The following is a 20,006-nucleotide window of genomic DNA, read 5'->3' on the forward strand; positions in this document are numbered from 1 at the left end:
AGCGTTCACGAACTGGAAAAAAAGCATTGCGAGCGGGCAGAACAAGCAATTCCGCGTGTTCACAGAACATTTGCGTGCTCGTAGAGATTTTTTACCATTTCGCGGAGCTTTGCGTAACGAGACTACGTAAATTCCGCCCACCCCTAATGTAAAGATCAAGAGGGCTGCAAGCGGCACCAGGCCATACTTTGAATATCACTGCTCTAGGTCATCCCATTGACATTATGAATATTGAGCTGAAAGGCTTTTTGTGCAGCGGATGAATGTGTAGCTTGGCATGAGGTACTGTGGCGGTGTAGCAGGCTATCATGCCTATTCAGAAAGAATACAAGTAGGCCCAACAGTGTGGATTAGAGAGAAACTGCTGTGCTTATTCAATTACATGAGCTTTGTTGATTAGAATCCCCAAAAATCAAATGCTGGTGTGCTGATCGATAAGTGAAGGACTTGGCAAATGATAAATCCTACTGGTATAGGTCAGATTTTTGGGAGAATACAGGAAGTTGCATTGGGGTGAGGGGGGTTCAATATTACATTTGATAGCTGTGTTTGTAGGAAGCAAAATGGCAGTTAAAGAACAATGTATTAGAGATATTAAATGATATGGGACTGGCATTTGGAAAACTTATGCTGGGCCATGTAATAGTATCCTAGGGTGGAAGTAATGTATTCGACATCGTGATGATGACGACTTACTGAACAGGATTTAAATGGGATATATGAGGTACGTGGGAAGCCGCAGGAGTTATGCAGTAAGATCCTCGTTATAGAGAAGCAAAGTCAAGCCTCCTTGGCAGAGAGGTATCAATAACTGGATGAATGGAATAAAGACCCTACCTATCCTAATGTGAAATCAACTCTTCCTCCCAGCTAGTCCTCATTCTCTTCTCCATTCAGTGTTGTTTTGTCCCCCTCAAGCTTAATAAATGGCACAGAATAACGAAAACAGTGTTTTCTTTTACCTGGTATTAGGTAAGTGAGCCAGACTGGGCACTTATTTCAAAGGGATAAAATATTTAGGTACAACACATTTTTAATTATATAAATTTGAGAAAGATAGTATAGCTGTTATGGCAATCAGGAAAACAGTCAGCGCACAAGTTGACCTCCGGGAGACTGCAAAAACATGCCAACAGAAACTGAAACGATGCACAAGCAAATTGCTTTCACAGGTCCTGTACCCGCACACTTACATTTTCAATCACACATTCAGCATGCTGGCAAATATATACCCAAGTGACGTACAATCACACTGTCCAGTCACACCGTGACCTCAAGTAACTGGTTGAGTGACTTTAACCTACAATCAATATAGATTCGTCCTCCGTCAAGCCATACCGGTCATCACCTATCACTTTTTTACACATTCCCTTACATAGTTACAGCCACTAGGTGGTACTCCAGTGCTCGATATAAAGCCTTTTTTTTACAGGACCTTGGCCTCTGGCAATTTGTGCATATCCCTGTTTGGAGATAAGAAAATTAAACAAATATCCTACGGTGGATGGCTCATCGGTCATATCTACAGATGATCCTGCTCATCCATTCACCTCGGATAAAAACCTGTCTAAATTACATGATTTCTTATAATTTCAAGGGTCGAGAAGCATTCCTAGAATCTTACAGAAACAGCAAGCTGGTTTTACTGCTGAAGAATTGAAAGTTTTCAGAAAGCTATTTTAAACATGTCATGACATAAAAATGCGTACATCACATTTTTCCATTGATGTCAAAAGATAGTCTTGCCTTTTTATTGAAACAAATCTATTCGTACAAACTGGAAACCGTTGATTTTTTTTTACCCAGACCTTGTACTTCTCCCGTAAGAGGTGTTGTATAAATTCTCCTTTGGTTGTGAAAAACACCAAACTCTTCTTCCATTCTACAGAGCACATAAGTTGCTTTTCATTTCTGCACCAAGGTTGGTGGAGTATGCTACATCTTCCACATATTCAAGTTAATTCTGACAGTTGTGATTGATGTAATCTTGTGATGTATACACCACTGCTAATCAGTTATTCGTAGTCTAGTAGCAGGCACGGTGAGGGGAACTGTTAAACATTCCATTAAAGAGTAATGCATCATTGAAACACAATTTATATACTACGTCAGTTGTTATATATTTCTGGACACCAGATGACCCACTTAGCAATTGTGCCACAAAAAGTGATCAGCAAAAAAAATCAGAAAATAAAGTGAGAAACCCTAACCTTCCCACAACATGTAATCCCTAAGTGAGACCCTTAAACCTAATCTTACATCTTTCTCTAACATACAAACTGTCCCTTACACTAAAACAGTTGCTGCATGATCTCAGTCTGTAACATGATTCCATGTGATCCCTTCTTCATTGCCTTTCCGTAACACACACACACAACAGATCTGTATCCGTGTACCTAGTGAGTGGGTTACAGTTGCACTTTTTTCTAGAAACTCCATCTCAATGAAACTATGTAATAAACAACCTGATATCCCGGTAGTAGACTTTAAAATCATAATCTTTTGTCCACCTCAGGCTCTTGATGGTCAAAACATCTACAACGCTTGCTGTACTCTGCGTATTGAATTCTCCAAGTTAACCAGCCTTAATGTGAAGTACAACAATGACAAAAGCAGAGATTTCACTCGCCTGGACCTCCCCTCTGGGGATGGACAGCCCTCCCTGGAGAGTATGGCTGCTGCCTTCGGTAAGTAAATTTGTGGTCTCTGTTCTGACCTTTGTTTACCCTGAGGGTTTCTTATTTCAGATGTGTCCGTTTTTTGTTTTGATTGACATTCATAGAGATACTTTTGTGCCTCCCAGCACTGTCCCCTCATCTAAATTACCATTTTCTTCAACACAAATAATTGTGTTTGTTGATTGAAGATTTAAAGTCTAACCAATTTCAACTTTTCGCTTTAATACTACGGGAGGAAATAATACAACTTATATCTTGCTTCATAGATAGACTTGATTGCTGTTCTTGACAACAGTTGATAATTTCTGAATACAAATTAAGTAGTAGCCTGGATAGCATCAAACTATTGCCATGTTACTAACCTCTCCTGGCTTCTTAAAATGTTGGGAAAAAATCAACCATGTTGCGACTTCAAGAGCAAATAGAAAATATGGGATTTCTTGGTGATGAGCAATCAGGTTTTCATCCATAGAGAGGCACAAAACCTGCCCTGACTGATATTCAGTCTTTTAATCTCGACGCTGTAAAATCTGAAAGACTGATTTTTATGATGTTGTTCGACCTCTAATGAATTTAACACCACCAAACACCCAAAACCCATAGAGAAATCAGCTGGGCTAATGAGCTTTACAGTGGCTGGATTCATTTCTATCGGACTGGATGGTATGAGTAGCGGTGGATCAGTATCTTGAGTCAATGACCGTTACTTCCTGGGTCCCTTCGGGATCTTCCCTTCTCTTTAAAGTCCATGTACAACCTTTCTATGAATTACTATTGAAGCTTGTGGTAAACTTGCATTGTTAAACCAAGAATACACAAGTAGTGCTTTTACTTTCTGATGACTTGGATAGATTGGAGGGTGATAGTTTAGCCAATATTTCTCAAGCATGGCTGAACGAGAACCTCCTCACAATCCATGCTGTTAAAACCTAAATTCTTCTGATTGGCACTGATTGCTACTTGAGATATTAAGCGTCTACATTTTGCGATTTCTCCTGCGGTACCTCTGACTGCACAATGATGAACAAATGGAAAGCCAAGTGAATCAGATTTTTGGTCCACCACCGATCATCTTCAACTTCTGTGGAAAACTAAACATTTGTTGTCCCAGGAAAATCACATGACCATTGTATGAGAAATTATTCTAAAATGGATTATGCAAATACTTTGTTTTCTGCTATCTTGAAGACTAATCACAATGATTTGAAGTTGGTCCAAAATGCAGCAGTGAGCTGCATTAGATCTGCCTTGAGCCTCACTTATCTCTAAGGTCTAGTTGCAAGTTACATTGGCTGTTGGTGGCCTCAACACTCAACTGCGCCGGTCGGTGGCATCTTTCAGGTCATCACCTGTGTTTTTCATGCTGGAAGTGCTATATAGTCGCCACCCCAATGTTTTGAAGTCCGTTCTTTCTTTCTGTGCCAGATTGTGCTGATCTGGTCTGAGCTACCCCTCTGTCACTTTCTCACTGGCTTTTTATTCTACGTGTTGATTTTTTTGGAGAAGTTTTCATCTACTGGGAGGATATGTCACCCAGGAAACAAGCTGGTTTGTGACAGACCCCCACTTGGTGTGTTTGTGGTGCTTGGATCGGAATCACAACTCCAAGGTCTGCGAGTACTGCTGTGGCATGCATCCCAATGCGCTGAGGGAGGGCTCCCCCAAGTGCCTCGCCCCCGATGGTGGTTGACTGCCGCTTGAGGTCCTGATCGCTTGGAAGTCCCGGGACTGCTCATGGAGCCCTTTTCGATGATGGCCTCCTCACTAAGTATTGGCAGAAGTCTGGTAAGTTCTATAACCATGGTAAGCCGTTGAGGTCTTTGACTCCGCTGCATCCATCAAAGTCTTATGACGCGAAGGAACGTCTGCAGGACCTTCATGCTGGTCTTCTCCATGCTTCCCCGGTTTTGCAAGAGCGTTGTTTGATAGGCCTGGAGAGGGAGACAAATGAATCCTTAGGTTTACCAGCTCCCAGAAGAGGAACAGGACAACGGGGATGAGGAACTGGCAGAGGCCAGTGGGTTAGACACCTCACCGGACATTGGTCATGTCTCCACTATCGTGGCTACAGAGGACGGAGCCTCTTTTGCAATGATGGTTCCATACAATATGGGACTCTATTATGCAAGTGCTGCCTAAGATCTCGTAGGATGCCCGAGCCATACTTTCCCAGGCTATTGCTAATGGGCCAAATGCAGCAAAGGGCACCTTATGGTGTGGGCTTGATACGACTGACTTACTGGACACATCGATTTTTATCGTTGGTGGCCTCACGGCTAACCCTGGGCGGAGTTCACGGATTTGCACTACGCGGATCTACGCAAAGTGCAAAAAAAACTCTGTAGCACTACGCGGAGCTCCGCAAGTGGAGGAGTACAGTTGAAAAATGCTGTTCGCTAAGTTTGCACAGTGCCGGAAGCTTGTCCGCTCTGTGCAATCATTGCGAACAGCACCATGCACAGCGCAAGCTTACCTTTTCTGCCACTCGAGTAGATTTTTATTTGGGCGGCAGCTTTCTCAACGCGAACGGACAGTTTCTCAACGTGAGCGGTCGCAAGCATACGCGAACAATGGCAATGATAAACCTGACCCCCACAATGAGAAATCTCATCAGGAGGATTATTTTCCACGCTCGCGCTCGCCAACTTGATGTTGGCGATCGCGAACGAGGAAAAATCTCGACAGGAGGTGGATTTTCTGCGCTCGCCAACTTGACATTGGTGAACGTGAGCGAGGAAACCAGTCCGCAAAGCAGTTTTTTTGAACTCCGAAAGCTCCTCGTAACGCGGAAGGTGGGAACTCCGCAAACTCTGAGAGCAGAGTTCACCGCCCAGGGTTACTTGCGGCTCCACACTTCGCCGAGAACGACTGACTTTACATGAGGTGTCCAGGCTTCCCTCTCTGGTATGGCCAGACATTGGTCCCGGGCTCTTTGTGCCACTGGAGCCAAGCTATACCTGATTGAAGTGCCCTAACTTGGGCAAAATCGGTCCTAGGTTGCTTGTGCTCTGGTTCATGGATGACTTGGCTTAGCAGTTTGAGCTGTACTATTACCATAAGTAGTAGGATCAAGACTGATTTGCATAAGTGTCCAAACGGAGATGGCATGATAGGGGGAAAAAAACGATGGATTGGGATAGCGATTGCCAGTGGCTGAGATTAATTCATTTCCAGTCTGGAATTGAGTTCCTTTTAACTAGAGCTGGAGGAGGTATTGGGGTTACCTGGGATTGGGAAACTACAATGGTTTAACTATATTAGGGACACACTGCATAGCATTGGCAAAATGAATACGTGAAGGGATCCTCTTGTGTCTTGTTCGACAACATCTAGAAATGAACTTGTCAGGACCTATAGGGGGCACAAACTTGCTCTCCTTCATGGAATCCCAACGCTAGGCACTATGACAGCAACTTTCATTGGGGTAAAAGACAACTAGCCTTGTGCCTTTCTTAGTCGAAATTCAGCCATTTTAGCTAGGAAACTATATGTCTAATTTAGGCATGGGTCACTTCCTTAACGTACATTCACCAATAAATGGACAGGTACCCTATCTCTAGGATGTCCAGCCTGTGGTGAATCTGGAGAATTTGAACTGCATGTATTTTTTTCTGCCCAGCCTACAAAAATGGTAGATCAAAATCCTTGATCCAATTGTGTAGAAACCTGGGGACCCTGCATTGTTTAGAAGCATTTAGGCTCCTGTAATATGACAACCTATTGTGTTTGCTGTTTCAAGATTCCTGTTTTCAATGTGGTTTACACACAAGCAGTTATTATGATAATACTACCCATGTCAAGTACAAAAAAAATGTACGTAGAGAAAGGCCCAGGTCAGCTTGCTGGGTATGGCCCCTTAGCACCAATGTCCTTTAACTGCAAGGGGTGGAGATCACTTGGGCGTCTACTGCTATTTGCATTTGCACTCTAGGAAATTTACTGTTAATGGTCTAAAGACTTGTATGTTTTTTGTTGAACATTTTAACCAAGGCCACTTTTTTTAGCAAGGAAAAATTGAATATCCTATTGTTATATGTATGTATTTTGTGCTTTTGTGGCTATCGCCGAAAAAAATATGGATGATGATGATGATTCATTTAAGCATTCAATCCAGCAGTCTCTAATGTTATTCTGGCAACCAGGCGTCCCTCCACCAAGTCTGCATACGTCTGTCATTGGAGTACCGTATTTTCCGGCGTATAAGACGACCCGGCGTATAAGACGACCCCCTACTTTTCTTGATGAAATGTAGGTTTCGTGCTATACTCGCCGTATAAGACTACCCCCACTTCCAACACTTCCAAACATTATGTTCCGGTACTGTATTGCCGGCTGGAACCTTCTGCAGTCCCCTTTCAATGCCCATGAACTGAGGAGATGACGTACGGTAGTGACGCTCCTCTCCTTCTGATGAACGTGAGGATTATGGCGCCAGATCAGCGCATATACCGCTGTGTCTCTAGGCTGAACACGCAGTAAGAAAATACCGAAATGCCCCGTGAGACCCTCTCCCATCGGCACTACAGCACTACGGGACTGTAAGTAACTGTGCACTATTTTCGAATCATGTGCAATATTTGATTAATGTACCGGTAAATGTGTATTTGTTATTTGTTCTTCATGTATCATTACCGGTCCTATTGTGAAGCGGGCAGACACCTTCGGGTAAAGTCCTGCTACGGCACAGGGAGTGTGAACGCGCGAGTAAGAGCCCAGAGGCCATATTGGAGGGTTCGTGGGTGCAAATTCAAAGTCGGTGGAGCGTTGCTTCCACTCATAAAAATGTGGTGTCCGGCGTATAAGACGACCCCTGACTTTTGAACACATTTTAAGGGGTTAAAAAGTCGTCTTGTACGCCGGAAAATACGGTAAGTTTGTGTCATGGTGTGCATCCCACAACTTTGACCCCCTTTTTGCACCTGTATCCAAGGATCTCTTATTTGCTTAATCTTTGGCCCAGCAGGGCTCTGCTCTGGGCACAGTTAAAAGTTCTCTCTTTCGTCTCGGAATGTTTGCAGTTGCCAGACCAACCTTCACTCTGCCACCTGGTGTGGCTCAGTTCCTTAAATTACTACAGCATATGTTTCCCCCCTACTGCATTCATCATGCCTCTGAGGGACCGCAACCTTGTTTTCTTAGGCTTTTGACCATCAAAGCTGCCTTTTTAGTGCCCATAACTGCGTCCAGGATGGTCAGCAAATTGCAGGCACTCTGTGCACTCTCTTTATGCCAGCTTTTACCCGGACAATCTTGTACAGTGGACGCATACCTCCTTCCTTCTGAAGGTTGTGACCCCCTTCCATGTAGGCCAAAACATCACCCTACCCATCTTCTTTGCTCTGCCTCATTCCTGCAGAAATGAGGAGAGAATCCGTCTGGACCCCAAAAAAGCATTGTCGTTCTACCTTGACCCCAAGAATGCAGAGTGGACGATCAACTCTTCGTGTGCTACGTAGAAGCTCAGATATGGTAGTCAGTGGAGAAACAGATCATCTTGAGATCGATTGTTCTAGGCAGTGAGATCTATTACGCATTGGCCAAGGACTTGCAGGCTCCCTTCACAAAAACCAAGGCTGCTAGCACTGTCAGCGCACAGTGTCTCAGGCTTGGGCATTTGTCAGGCAGCAACGTGGGCTTCCCTGAACATTTCCACCAAGCATTACTGCCTGGACAGTCATGTCTCTTGTGATGGGCATTCCGCCTCTTCTGTCATCCAGGACTTACTAATTTATTGGTTTCGCAGTGCCACCTCCGGGGAGGCATTGCTTGGGCATGTGTTCTATGGTAAGGAATCTGCAGCTAACAGTCTCTATCAGATAAACTAGCTATCTAGCTGCAGAATCCTTATAACCCTTCCATCCTCCCCTCTCTGTGAACAGATTACAGTGTAAGGGATACCCTTCTCAGGGCCTTATCTTGTCACACCAGTGGTGATTTCTCATCATGGCTCCGCCCTCCTGTTGTAGAAAGTCACAAAAGTAACAGACTTCAGCAGACCAGGGTGGCACCTATATAGGTACCGCACATGTCACTTCCGGCACGAGCAATGCCGACGTGGAGATGAATGATGTCTCCTACCAGAGCGCAGCGGAACTGCTAAAAAATCTTCCCGATCCAGTCTGACGCCTGGGGATATTTTAAGGTACAGAATCTTCAGCTTTAACCGCATCGCTGCTGCGGCGATTTTTGCGCTGTGCGGCTTTTTTCATTTTACCGCGTTACATGACAAGCTCAGCTCGTCATCAGCACACGCCACCCGTGGCTGATGACGAGCTGAGCTCGTCATCAGCAGCGAAGGGGATGTAGATTCTCTACCAGAAGGTAAGTAACTTGTTCATTAGGAAAGCCTGATCACCCAATGACACTTGGTTCCAGCATTTGAGCATTTCAGTAGGGAGAAAATCTATAGCCACGAAATTTTGTGGTCAAAAGAATGTGCCATTTTTGCACTATACTATGTAAATTGAACATTGTTTGCTTGGCAATTTAATGTCACTACAGATGCATCAGGCAGTATGCTCATAAATTACACGGTGTTTAACATAGAATAGACTGGTGGTGTGTTATCTTTGGCGGACAAACTCCAATGTATCATAGGGAGGGAGCAATAATGGTTTTGTAACTGTATATCTTGAACAATTATTGGTTGCATATTTGCTTGATTTATTACATACCTCACAATATAGAAGGATAATTAGTACAATCTTTAAAAAAAGACTTGAAATACAGCAGATTTAAAACATTCATAAACTATGTACTAATACTAAGAATTGCAACAAAATTTTACATTTGATCAGTACAAATCCTCACATATTGACGAATCACCTGGTTGTCTATAGCTGTTTAGCTTTCACATTATTCCCAAAAAATAGTTGTTCCCATCTGTTTAAATCACGGTCGCCATATCTTCCTCATGAACTGTGTGTTTGTCTTGGGTGTTTTAGTATACTAAATGTGTTCATTAAGCGAATTGAGTAGAAATAATTGAGTTAAACTTCATCACTAGAGAACTGACTCTAAAGAAAACAACTGAATTTATTCTTGCCACTCACTTAATCTCAATAAAGGCATTATTGTGCTTGGAGCAATAGTAAAAACTATTAATTTTGGGACCGGGCGACTGCTCTGTCAACAGAAACTGAAAGCACATTAGTCACAGACCTACATTGTACCAGCATGTGCAAGCATCAATGCCTGTAGTTAAACTATTAATGCCTTGTGTCTGATATAGGCCTGATTGACACGTAAGAAAAGTGCTAAATTCATTATTGCTGGTCTCATAACAGTAGTAAAGCCAATCATGAAAGGACCTACAAATCACACAGACCTTAGTCGCCCAATCATTGGTCCCAAATGCACGTTTGAATGCCAGTATATTGGAGACAGTTGATACCTTGTGCGAAGCCCTGATCATCTTCGCTAGAAGCTTCTTGGTTCACTCTTATAAGCTTAATGGAGGCATTAATCTAAGGATTGACTAAATCAAAAAAACAGAGCTGCACAGCAGATTCAGATGGCCTAATGCTCAACATTTGGCAATATGACAAGTACTGACTTGGTCAGTTGTACAAAAATTTGGAAGCAGCAGATAACATGAGCCAAACTCATGAGAATAGTCACAATAATGGCATGTTTTGCTGCTTCACTCATATTTCCACAACTGACTAACCTGTGACTAATCAAAAAGTCCAAATCACAAATGGAGGACTACATTTTTAACCTTCCTGAATTACAGTTTAACAATGAGTTTAAAGTTTACCTATCAAGTAGGTATGTTTTATCAAGTGGCTGGGCTTCAGCCCTTCTCATACAGCCCTGCCCCTTGTAAATGAAACTTGTTTTAACTGAATAGATAATATGGAACTAAATTGATCTAGACCCTCTGCTTGCTGCTGATCACACATGTTTAAGGAATCCTGGGCTCTATACAGGAAATTTGATCAGGGTAATTGATTGAATTAAGCTGGAGCCAGAGTTTAGATTTTAGTGAACCAAGATCATCCACTTTGATCCGAAGTCAGAGCACTAGCTCTTGACTCCGTAGTTGAAAATCTAGTCTGAATTGTGTCTGAGAAGTCCATTGGGGGAGATAAAAGGTTGATATGAAATATTTATATTGTACCGGATATAGCCAACAAGATGCTTTCCATTTGTAAGTTCCTAGCCTGTATTTTAATTTTGGTAAATATTGTGTCCTCATTACTTAAAATAATGGTTTCAGTTAAGGCCGCATTAGGGTTGTAGTTGGACAGAGATAAGAATAAAGTATCTATGTAGTTTGGACTGACCCATCTGGCAATTGAGCACTTACAAATAGCAAAGTATAGAAAAGATGGTTACATGTTCTTAATTACCATGGAGTAATCGAAAGATACAGAGAAAAAGATGATTTAACATTTGAGTCAGCCGTGAAGATTTAGTCTGAAGAGATAAGCATTTCTCTACTGAAAGCAAGGTTGGGACTCTTTCTTATGTGGTTTAGGGTAGTTTCCCAATGTAGGGACTATACCTGAGAAAGCTTTCTTCCGGCGGTAGCCAATGAAGATGCTTTAGGATAGGGAAGAGGTGATCAGATTTCTTATCCATAGCAACCAGCTGAGCAGATGTGTGCAGTGTAGCTCAAAGGGGTGCAATGGGGGATTTTGGAGAGCCTGGTAGAATGCAGATTTGCAATTCAAGGATAATGAGGCGAGCTATTCTTTAATGTTCAAGCCATAGTACCAAGTTTCATCAGAAAGTGTCATGTTACAAACCAACGTTGTTTCTGGGACACTCTTGTTAACCTTATTTGGTATAAATAATTGCTAAAATTAGAAAAACTGAACACCTAGAGTTCTTGCTCCTGGGCCACATCAGTGTCCTGTAAAAGATCTTGGCTGTGGGCCTAGCTTCATGATAGAGTTGCAAATTATGTATTTCACTGCACAAAGGGTGAAATACCGCTGTGATGCTCTTGCACCCATCTAGTGTCTTCTAAGAAATATGAACACCACGTTAACCATTCGGCAAGCAGCAGTCCATGAGCCCCACCAACGTTTGTATAACTACAGGCAGGCCACACGGATGGTGATGGGGTGGATCAACAAGATCTGTCAAAATTGTTCCTTGTGTATATGCATTTGACATTCTCTGTCACTTTTCCGAACTAAAATGATAGCAGTTACCTGCTTTCAATAGTGTTCCATTTTTAAAATTCCACTTGGCAACAGTGTCTACATGTTCCCATAAGTACACTAGGCACTGGCTTCTGTTGAGTAAGCTTGACACAGCTGGTACTTTGAGTTCTTGGGCAACTCTCAATTTACCCCTCTACCAGTTTTAGGGAGTTTGACTGCCCATGATTTGATATGTATATCTATTGCAAATTATTTTCATGAGCTTTTAAATCTACATCATCTTCTGTGGTCCTTTCTTAAGCAAAATATGGTTGCCTAGTTATTTTTTCACTAGAACTCATAACTGATCACACGTTTGCTGATACATGCTACCCTTGGAAGACAAACTGTTCACTTTCCATCAAAAGTTCTCACCTTGAGGAAGAAGCCTTTGTTGATTATTTTTTGGTGAACTTTCATAGCAAGCTCCTTAAACTTTAAACAAGTGGACATAACTTATGTAGTAGCTACTCCGCTGGAGTAGTGGCAACTTGAAGAGATTCCTCATTGTCGTTCCCTTGGCAGAGCATCAAACTCCATATAATTTACCTGTTGAAAAGCATACCATACCATAATGCCCACTTCCCTTTCATTCATCAGAAAACACTGTCCAAAATGTTTTAATTCATACTACCGCACCTCACATTGTAGTTAGGCAATGTATTATTTCTCCCTTCTCATAGGGGCATTGCCTGGGTAGCATATTTACTGTCTAATATTGCATGCAAGTTGTTAGTCAGCTTTGATTACTCAGAGAAAAACTGTAGAACTCAAGGAAAGTTCAGTACTGTGGATTTTCAATAACTGAGTTTAATGACCCGAAGTGGATGTATCAGACTGGTCTAATCTTACACATGGGAATCTGATGTGAAAGTACACGAACTGTCTTTCATTAGCAAAATGTTGCTCGTCATTTCTCCAGAAATGTATTGGACTGAAGTCAGAAAGCAAAATAACCTGGTCCGTTAAGCATTTCAAAGAGATGCGAATGTTAATTTCTGATCTCCTCCTTGTAGCTTCTTTCAGTCATTGTCCAAGCTCTTATGTATCTTTCACCACCATGCATGCGGTTGCCATCTGGCAGAATGAGAGTGCTTTGTAATGGCGGATTCAGTAATGACTGATAATGCAGACCAGGGTTGTGAATAATAGATGATTGCATGTATAGCTGAAGTGACAGCCGAAAGCTTCCAGTCATGTGTTACAAGAATGGAAATGTGTGCTCTGTGCCATCATTAATGTCTTGCATTGTTGCGATGAGAACATTTGTGAATGCAGATAAAAGCCGTAGTGCTTCACTGAATGTTCCTGGGATGAAGATGTCCGGACGCTCGCATTTTTCATTCCTTTTGTTAGTGGTACGCATAGTATTACTCGGGGATTGTTCATGATCAATATGAAAAAGGTTCGCGTGATAAGAAAAAATGCACGTTACCTTGTTGTAGGGGGGTTCGATTCCTCTTCCATGTGCAGTAAATTATTTCCTTGAACCTCTGCAAGATAGTTCTGAATGTTAAAAGCAACATTTGGCATGTTTTAAAGTTCTCTAGCTGCTTTGCCCCTGTTACAGTTAGTACTATAACATCTCCCTCCATTTCCACCACATCAAAACATTGCCACCGTGAGAGTATGCTCGAACTTTTATCAGTCATTAAATGGTCCTGCTGGCTTAAGATCCTGGTACCTGGTTCTCACCGGGCTGGATATCACTGTTCAAGTTGTCTAACACAGTGTGCCAATAGGAGGATATAACTGCACAAGACCAAAGCATATGTATGAAGTCTGCAGTAAGGCTTCCGCAGCGGGTGCAAGTATTTAACTAGGCGTGTATATAGCATGGAGTGTTTTTGGGAAGAGAGATGTTTGGTGAGCATAATTAGTTTGGATCAATTTAAATCTGGCATTGGAGCGAACAGTCCATACCCGCTCGTGTATCCATACCCAGTCTTTCTCGGACACTGGTTCGTCTAGTATTCCATCCCATTTGGTCAGGATGGGAAGGGGCATCACCAGGTGGTCAATGCGTAATGCCCTAAAATATGAGAATTCAACCTGCGCTCTGCACTATTTCCAACAGTGTTACCAGGGTGTTGGAGCACGACCAAGCATCTAGGTTAGCCAGAGTATCCTGTAAATAGTGTTGCTCTTTTTGACCATTTTTGGGGGGGTTTGGGCATCACGCTGACCTGAAAGGTCTCCTGCCATGCATCAAAATCTGAATTACTTGTTGTTTTCATCTTTTATCAAACCCCTCTGTTACCTAAAGGTTTTGCGATTTGTTTTGTATTTATTTAGGAGTATTATGAAAACCTGTCCTCTTAAGTCAGTCACAAGGATACAAAGCCTAAATTATACAGAGGGGTGCAGATAGGTTTAAAAGGAGAAGTTAAGTTATTTTTAGTGAAAAAGAAGACACTATTTCTTGTAGGTCCTAGAAGGAGTCCTAAAAGTATTCCACCTAGGATGGTGGGCAGATTGTTAAGAGGTGTTTTTGACGTGTTTCCTGAATTGGCACAATGAAGGAGGAAGAATTGGAATCTTCATCTATATGCCAAGAAAGCCTCTCTGCACAGGCATTCCTTGAGTTTTTTGATTACTAACTCGAAATAGATGTGCTTTTAATAGCACCAGTGACAACTAATAGGTTTAGTTTAGCGGCCAAGTAGGCAGGTTTTCTTAAGTGAAGTGCTTTATAGATAACACAACTGGGTTGACAAGGGGTGCTCTTCACTAATTAGCATTTATAGTATTTGCCTCCGCTATTTCATTTTATCCTTGTGAACTTAGTCTGACTTCTACTATACTGCCAATTTAAAGACCTGTAACATCGGCCATCTCTGCTGTTAATTTGCTTTACTTTTTTTTTTTTTATTAAAAGACCAGTGCTGACCATACAGAAAGTGATCTCCTTCTTTGGGGTGACAAATAAAGAATATTTCAAAATTTGTCTGGTATTATTTATTTATACCCTTTTACTTTTTGTTTTTTTTGGATTTAGCAATTCATTTGTACGAGAAAGACATACCATATACATTTGACATACATTTATTCAAACAACATATACAAAAAACATTGCATGTAAACAACAGAACATTAATCTGAACATTTCATATACAAAAAACATTGCATGTAAACAACAGAACATTAATCTGAACATTTCATATACATTTGCACAAATGCGTGTGCATCAACATAAATATTCATTATTTGCACTATCTTTCTTAAAAAGAAGTATATCAACAATCGAATCGAGGAAAAATCAGATGGAGAAGAATTGTCCTAAATAATACAAGTGCGACTGAAGGGCTTAATCTCTATATCAGTCATAAGGAGCAACTCACAATGAGGGGAGGACGAAAGCAATGTAGCAAGTGCCTCTCCAACCTTTCGGGAGCCAGGTGTAAGCTTTGGTGCCACAAACAAAGTACATATTCGGAGAAGCAACAAAGGAAGGGGGGTCAACTGAGTCCAGTGTCCTTGTGATGTGGCAGGCACTGTGAGGGAATTCGAGAGCACGATCCCCTCACTCTGTCGGATAGAGATAGCAGCGACAGCTACAGCTTGAAGGCAGGCAGGCAAGGCTCTGGCTACGGGGTCAAGAGTGGCAGAGAAGTAAGCGCACGGTCTTTGCTTTGGGCCAATGGACTGGGTCAGGACAGATAAAGCGCACCCCTCCCTTTCGTGAGTGTAGAGGGAGAAGGGCTTTGTGTAATCTGATGTTCCCAGGACAGGTACTGAACAAAGGGCATTCCGCAAATCTTCAAAGGACGTTTGGCATTCGGGGGTCCAAGGGAGCGGGGAGGGGACATCTTTGGTCAACAAGGAAAGTAGGGGTTTTATTATGAGGCTGAAATTTGGTAACCATTGTCTACAGAAAGAGGTTAGACCCACCAAAGAACGGACTTGCTTTTGGGTTTTTGGGATGGGGGTGTCTAGGATAGTTTGGATTCGATCGGACGTAAGTTTCCTCCCTTCTTTAGACCGGAGATGGCCTAGGTATGTCACTTGAGGCAGGCAGAACTGAAATTTCTTTTTAGAGACTTTGTGACCATTTTCTGCAAGGAAGTGTAAGAGTTGGACAGTGGCTGTGATTGCAAGTGGGGTGGTGTTGGCCGCCAAAAGGATATCATCGACATATTGGATCAACACCACTCCATCTGGTAGTTGGACGGTGTCCAGCTGTCTTTTGAGGGCCTGGCTGTAAATGCTGGGACTTTCAGTGTAGCCCTGGGGAGCTCTACAAAATCGGTACAAACGGGATTTTAGGGTGAAGCCGAAGAGATAACGGCTGTCTGGGTGGATGGGGATAGAGAAAAATGCATTTTTGAGGTCAATGACAGTGAAGGTGATGGCAGTGGGCGGGATGAGGGTCAGAATGGTGGCGATGTCTGAGACTACAGAGTACTGGGGTACGACCACCTTGTTAACCTCCCGTAGGTCGATGATGAAGCGGTACGCTTTCTCATCTCCTTCGCCTTGCTTCTTAACAATGGGTAGGATAGGGCTGTTGCAGACATTGCTAACCACTTCCTCGACCACTCCTGCATCTACCAGGGACTGAATGATCGCTACCAGTGCCTTCTCGCCCTCGGGAGATATCCGATACTGTGGGAGTTTCGGGAGTATTGCGTCTTGTCTTACCGTTATGTGTATAGGGTCAATCATCATTCGTCCCACATCAGAGTCATTTTTGGCCCATAGGTACGGGGGCAGGGTGTCGAGCAAGGACAGGTCAGCGTCAGTTATGGAGTACATGTGTCGTGCTGGGCAGGATTTGGACATGCTCGGGTTGTCGTACAGGATGACTCGGACTCCATCTGGGGAACACCTAATAGTAGCTCGAAAATGCTTTAGTAAATCAATGCCCATAATGGCGTCAGGGGAGTTGGAGGAGAGCAAAAATGTGTCGGTGAGGTTGTTTTCTAGGTCAAAGGAGATAGGTACGGACAGGGGGTTTGTGGAGGGCGTCCCATCGAAACCTATCGATGTAATGTGTGAGCCACACAAGGGTGCCCTAGGAATCAGTCGTTTTGATAACACACTACGTGTCGCCCCAGTGTCTACCAAAAATGGAGACTTTGTACCCAGGACCTTAGCGGTGACGTAAGGACCTTGCTGGTCAACACAGAGCTCGACTGGATCCCTCCCTTGCCCCTGGCAGTCCTATGCAGAGTCGGGGGCATTCTCGCTGCCGGATAGTTGATACTGGTTCTGTCGGGGATGGTCAAACGTGTTCGATCTCCCTGGTTTGTCGCTGTTGGTGTCATTTGTGTACCCTCGTCCTTGTCCCCTATTTCTCGGTCCACCCGCTACGTCCTTGGGCTCCCTATTTCTGTTCATTTCTACCAGAACCGGACACTGGGATTTCCAATGGCCGAATCCTTTGCAGAAGGCACACTGGTCCTCGCTAATGTCTCTACGTCTGATGTGAGGTGTTGGGGTGCAATCTTTAGGAGGTGGATTTCTAGGGGTGGTTGATTGGTAGTTCCCCCTGTGGGGTTCTCTTCTGACCGCTACCCCTTGTATCTGGGCTATCATCACCCTTTCTTTCAAATCTTTCTTCTTTCTCTCGGATGCCCTATCACTCTCATTCTTTTGATGTTCGTAATACTGAGCCATCTGAAGGATAGCTGCGGGTTTGGAGGCCCCCCAACTACTCTCGCTCGTCTGTAGTTTTTGGGAGACCTCTTGTGATAGACCCTTTACATAATTTTGTACAAACAGGTGTTGTCCGGTAGCGGTGGTCATGTCTTGACCACTGTAGTCGGAGAACACCGTCTCAAATCGGGAGAAGTATTCCGAGACGTCTTCCTGGGGTTTCTGACGGCAAGCCGTGACTATCGACCAATCTACCTTTTTCTCTGGGATTAATGTCTTTAGCTTCTGAACTATTTTGTCTGGGAGTTCCAGTACGTCTTTTACAGGTTTCCTTCCGGGCTCTCGCTGTCTATCTAGTTCACCGAGTTGATTCCAGGTATGTCCGAACAGATCTGTGTGGTCAGTCTTCCGGATTTGCTTCCACACGTCAGCCGGCAGACATAACCCGAAGAACAAGTCAATGTCCGCTAAAGTCATTATCGTCGAACCCAAGGCTGTGCCTAATTCGGTATAAAATGCTGTCGGGTTCTTTCTTAAATCGGGCAGGGTTTGTCTAAAGGTTAAGATATCTTGTCGATCCCAGGGTTGATAAACCCAATTGTACACAACCCTCCCCTTTGCATCTGTGTGGTTGATATCGTCGTTTGTTCCCTGACCTCGTGGCGGAACCCAGTAAGGGGCCGCCTCTCTGATAGGCATCATAGTGTTGGCGACTTCTAATGAGGACCCGTTCATTTCAGGGACCGTAACCTTGACTTCTGGTTTCTGTTCCGTGAGGTGGCGGAAGACTTCAAGCGTTTGCATGAAGAGGTCCGTCACATCGTGTTCAGTCCCATCTCCAACATCGACCTTTCTATATAAAGTTGTCAATTTAGCGGGGCCCTTATTCTGATACCTATCCTCATATGCGTTCAGGGTGTGGTAGCTGAATCGTAAAATGAAATGCCGTCTGTGGCTACCGGCATGTGAATTGTGCATATTCATTGTGTATTCTTCGCTCTCTTTCCGTTCTACTAGTGTTTTCACTATCTTGTCAATCCCATCTCGCTCATCTTTGCTCAATCTATTTGGTCTGGCTGGTGGTTGCTTGCTAGCCTCGGGGTCATCTGGTGCAGCCGGTGCAGAGGCCGCAAGGGCCGGGGCACTAGCTCTAAGGTCACTCTCGCTGGTATTTTGAGCTGGTAGGTGCTGTACCAGAGGTTGGCAGGGGGCATATGGAGGGGGCATGTAGATGATTGGAGGACCTAGTAGTAACTCATCGTTCGCCCGTTGTTTGGAGGGCAGCTCAGGGTAGAGCGTAGAGGGGGTCCTAACAGGGCATTGGCCTGTCAACCCTGATTCTTGCTTTTGTGTAGCTTCCTTTCTTTCTTTTATTTCTTCTTCTAGTTGCTTAGCGGCTAGGTGGGCTGCCTTTCGTAATTCTTTCCCTATTTTTGCTTCTTCTCTTTTCTTTCGTTGTTCCGTTTCTTTGCGCCACATGCCGATACTATCGAGCATGGTGGGCGTAGTCTTATTTTTCTGGAGCGCTGCTTCTAATGTTTCTATTTTATGATCATCAAAGGAACCTATCAGTGGCCACTGACTTTCGGGGTCCTTCTTTGTATATTTATGCCATAACTTGTTATAAGCTATAGCGACTAGTCCATGCTTAATGAACATGTCCTTATTAGGGGTGCCCTCCAGTGGAGCCGGATGGTTCATCTCTAATAAGCGGTCCGGGCTAAACAGGCTACCAATCAGTGGGGAGAAGATAGGCATGACGGATTACAATGGGGACAAAAGTCTGCACTACCTATCTTATCACTGCGCGCAAAGACTAGACAGAATATTTCTATTCTTCGCTGTTTGCAGGCGGTGAATACCTCAAAAGAACCAATATCGAACAATCAATGTTCGGTCAATCAAACAAACAATCGGGAGAATAAGTAGGCACGACGGGTTACAACGGGGACAAAAGTCTGCGTTACCTACCCTTTCGCTACCTGCAAAGAGAGAACCTGTTCTTCCCCGTTTGCAGACAGAGAATCTCCAGAAAACAATCTGCGAACAGCAGTTCGGGCCAAACAATCAATCAGTGGGGGAGGAAGATAGGCACGACGGATTACAACGGGGACAAACGTCTGCGTTACCTATCCTTCGCTACCTGCAAAGAGAGAGCCTGTTATTTCTCTGTTTGCAGACAGCGAATCTCCAAACAAATCAACAAAAGAGTAATACTAGTATTATCCAAATCAAACAATCATTTCGCAATTTGTCGTATTTACACGACCTTACCCGGACCGCATGGACAGTTTCCTGTCTTCCGAATCCAGCGCCCGATCGTCCTCTATTCTTCGTGATCTTCGCGGCACTCCTGATGGTTCCCAGTCAGGACCGTAGATCGCTCGAGAGAGGTCTGTTCGGAATCAGTGAAGTTCGGATGATCGGCTGTCAGACGAGGGTCTATCGGACAGGAGCTCTCCCGATCGTTGCAGTCGTTCACTCTATCTTCAGGACCTCTCCCACTGGATCCACGAGTCACTGATGGGCCCCACGTTTGGGACGCCAATTGTGGGAAAAAGGTAGGGCTGATGGC

At 43.7% G+C, this 20,006-nt stretch overlaps 1 protein-coding gene across 1 annotated transcript in view; it reads left to right on the forward strand.

Annotated features, from left to right (window-relative positions):
• The window catches only part of PTBP3 (polypyrimidine tract binding protein 3), a 627,347-nt gene that overhangs the window by 330,387 nt on the left and 276,954 nt on the right, over window positions 1-20,006 (forward strand). Inside the window, exon 6 of the mRNA XM_086962058.1 lies at window positions 2,516-2,687. Within this exon, the coding sequence (XP_086818184.1) occupies window positions 2,516-2,687 (172 nt within the window). The remainder of the gene's footprint in view (window positions 1-2,515; window positions 2,688-20,006) is intronic.

The sequence above is a fragment of the Lissotriton vulgaris genome, chromosome 3_1, assembly GCF_964263255.1.
Source record: "Lissotriton vulgaris chromosome 3_1, aLisVul1.2, whole genome shotgun sequence".
In the NCBI taxonomy this organism is placed as follows: Eukaryota; Metazoa; Chordata; class Amphibia; order Caudata; family Salamandridae; genus Lissotriton; species Lissotriton vulgaris.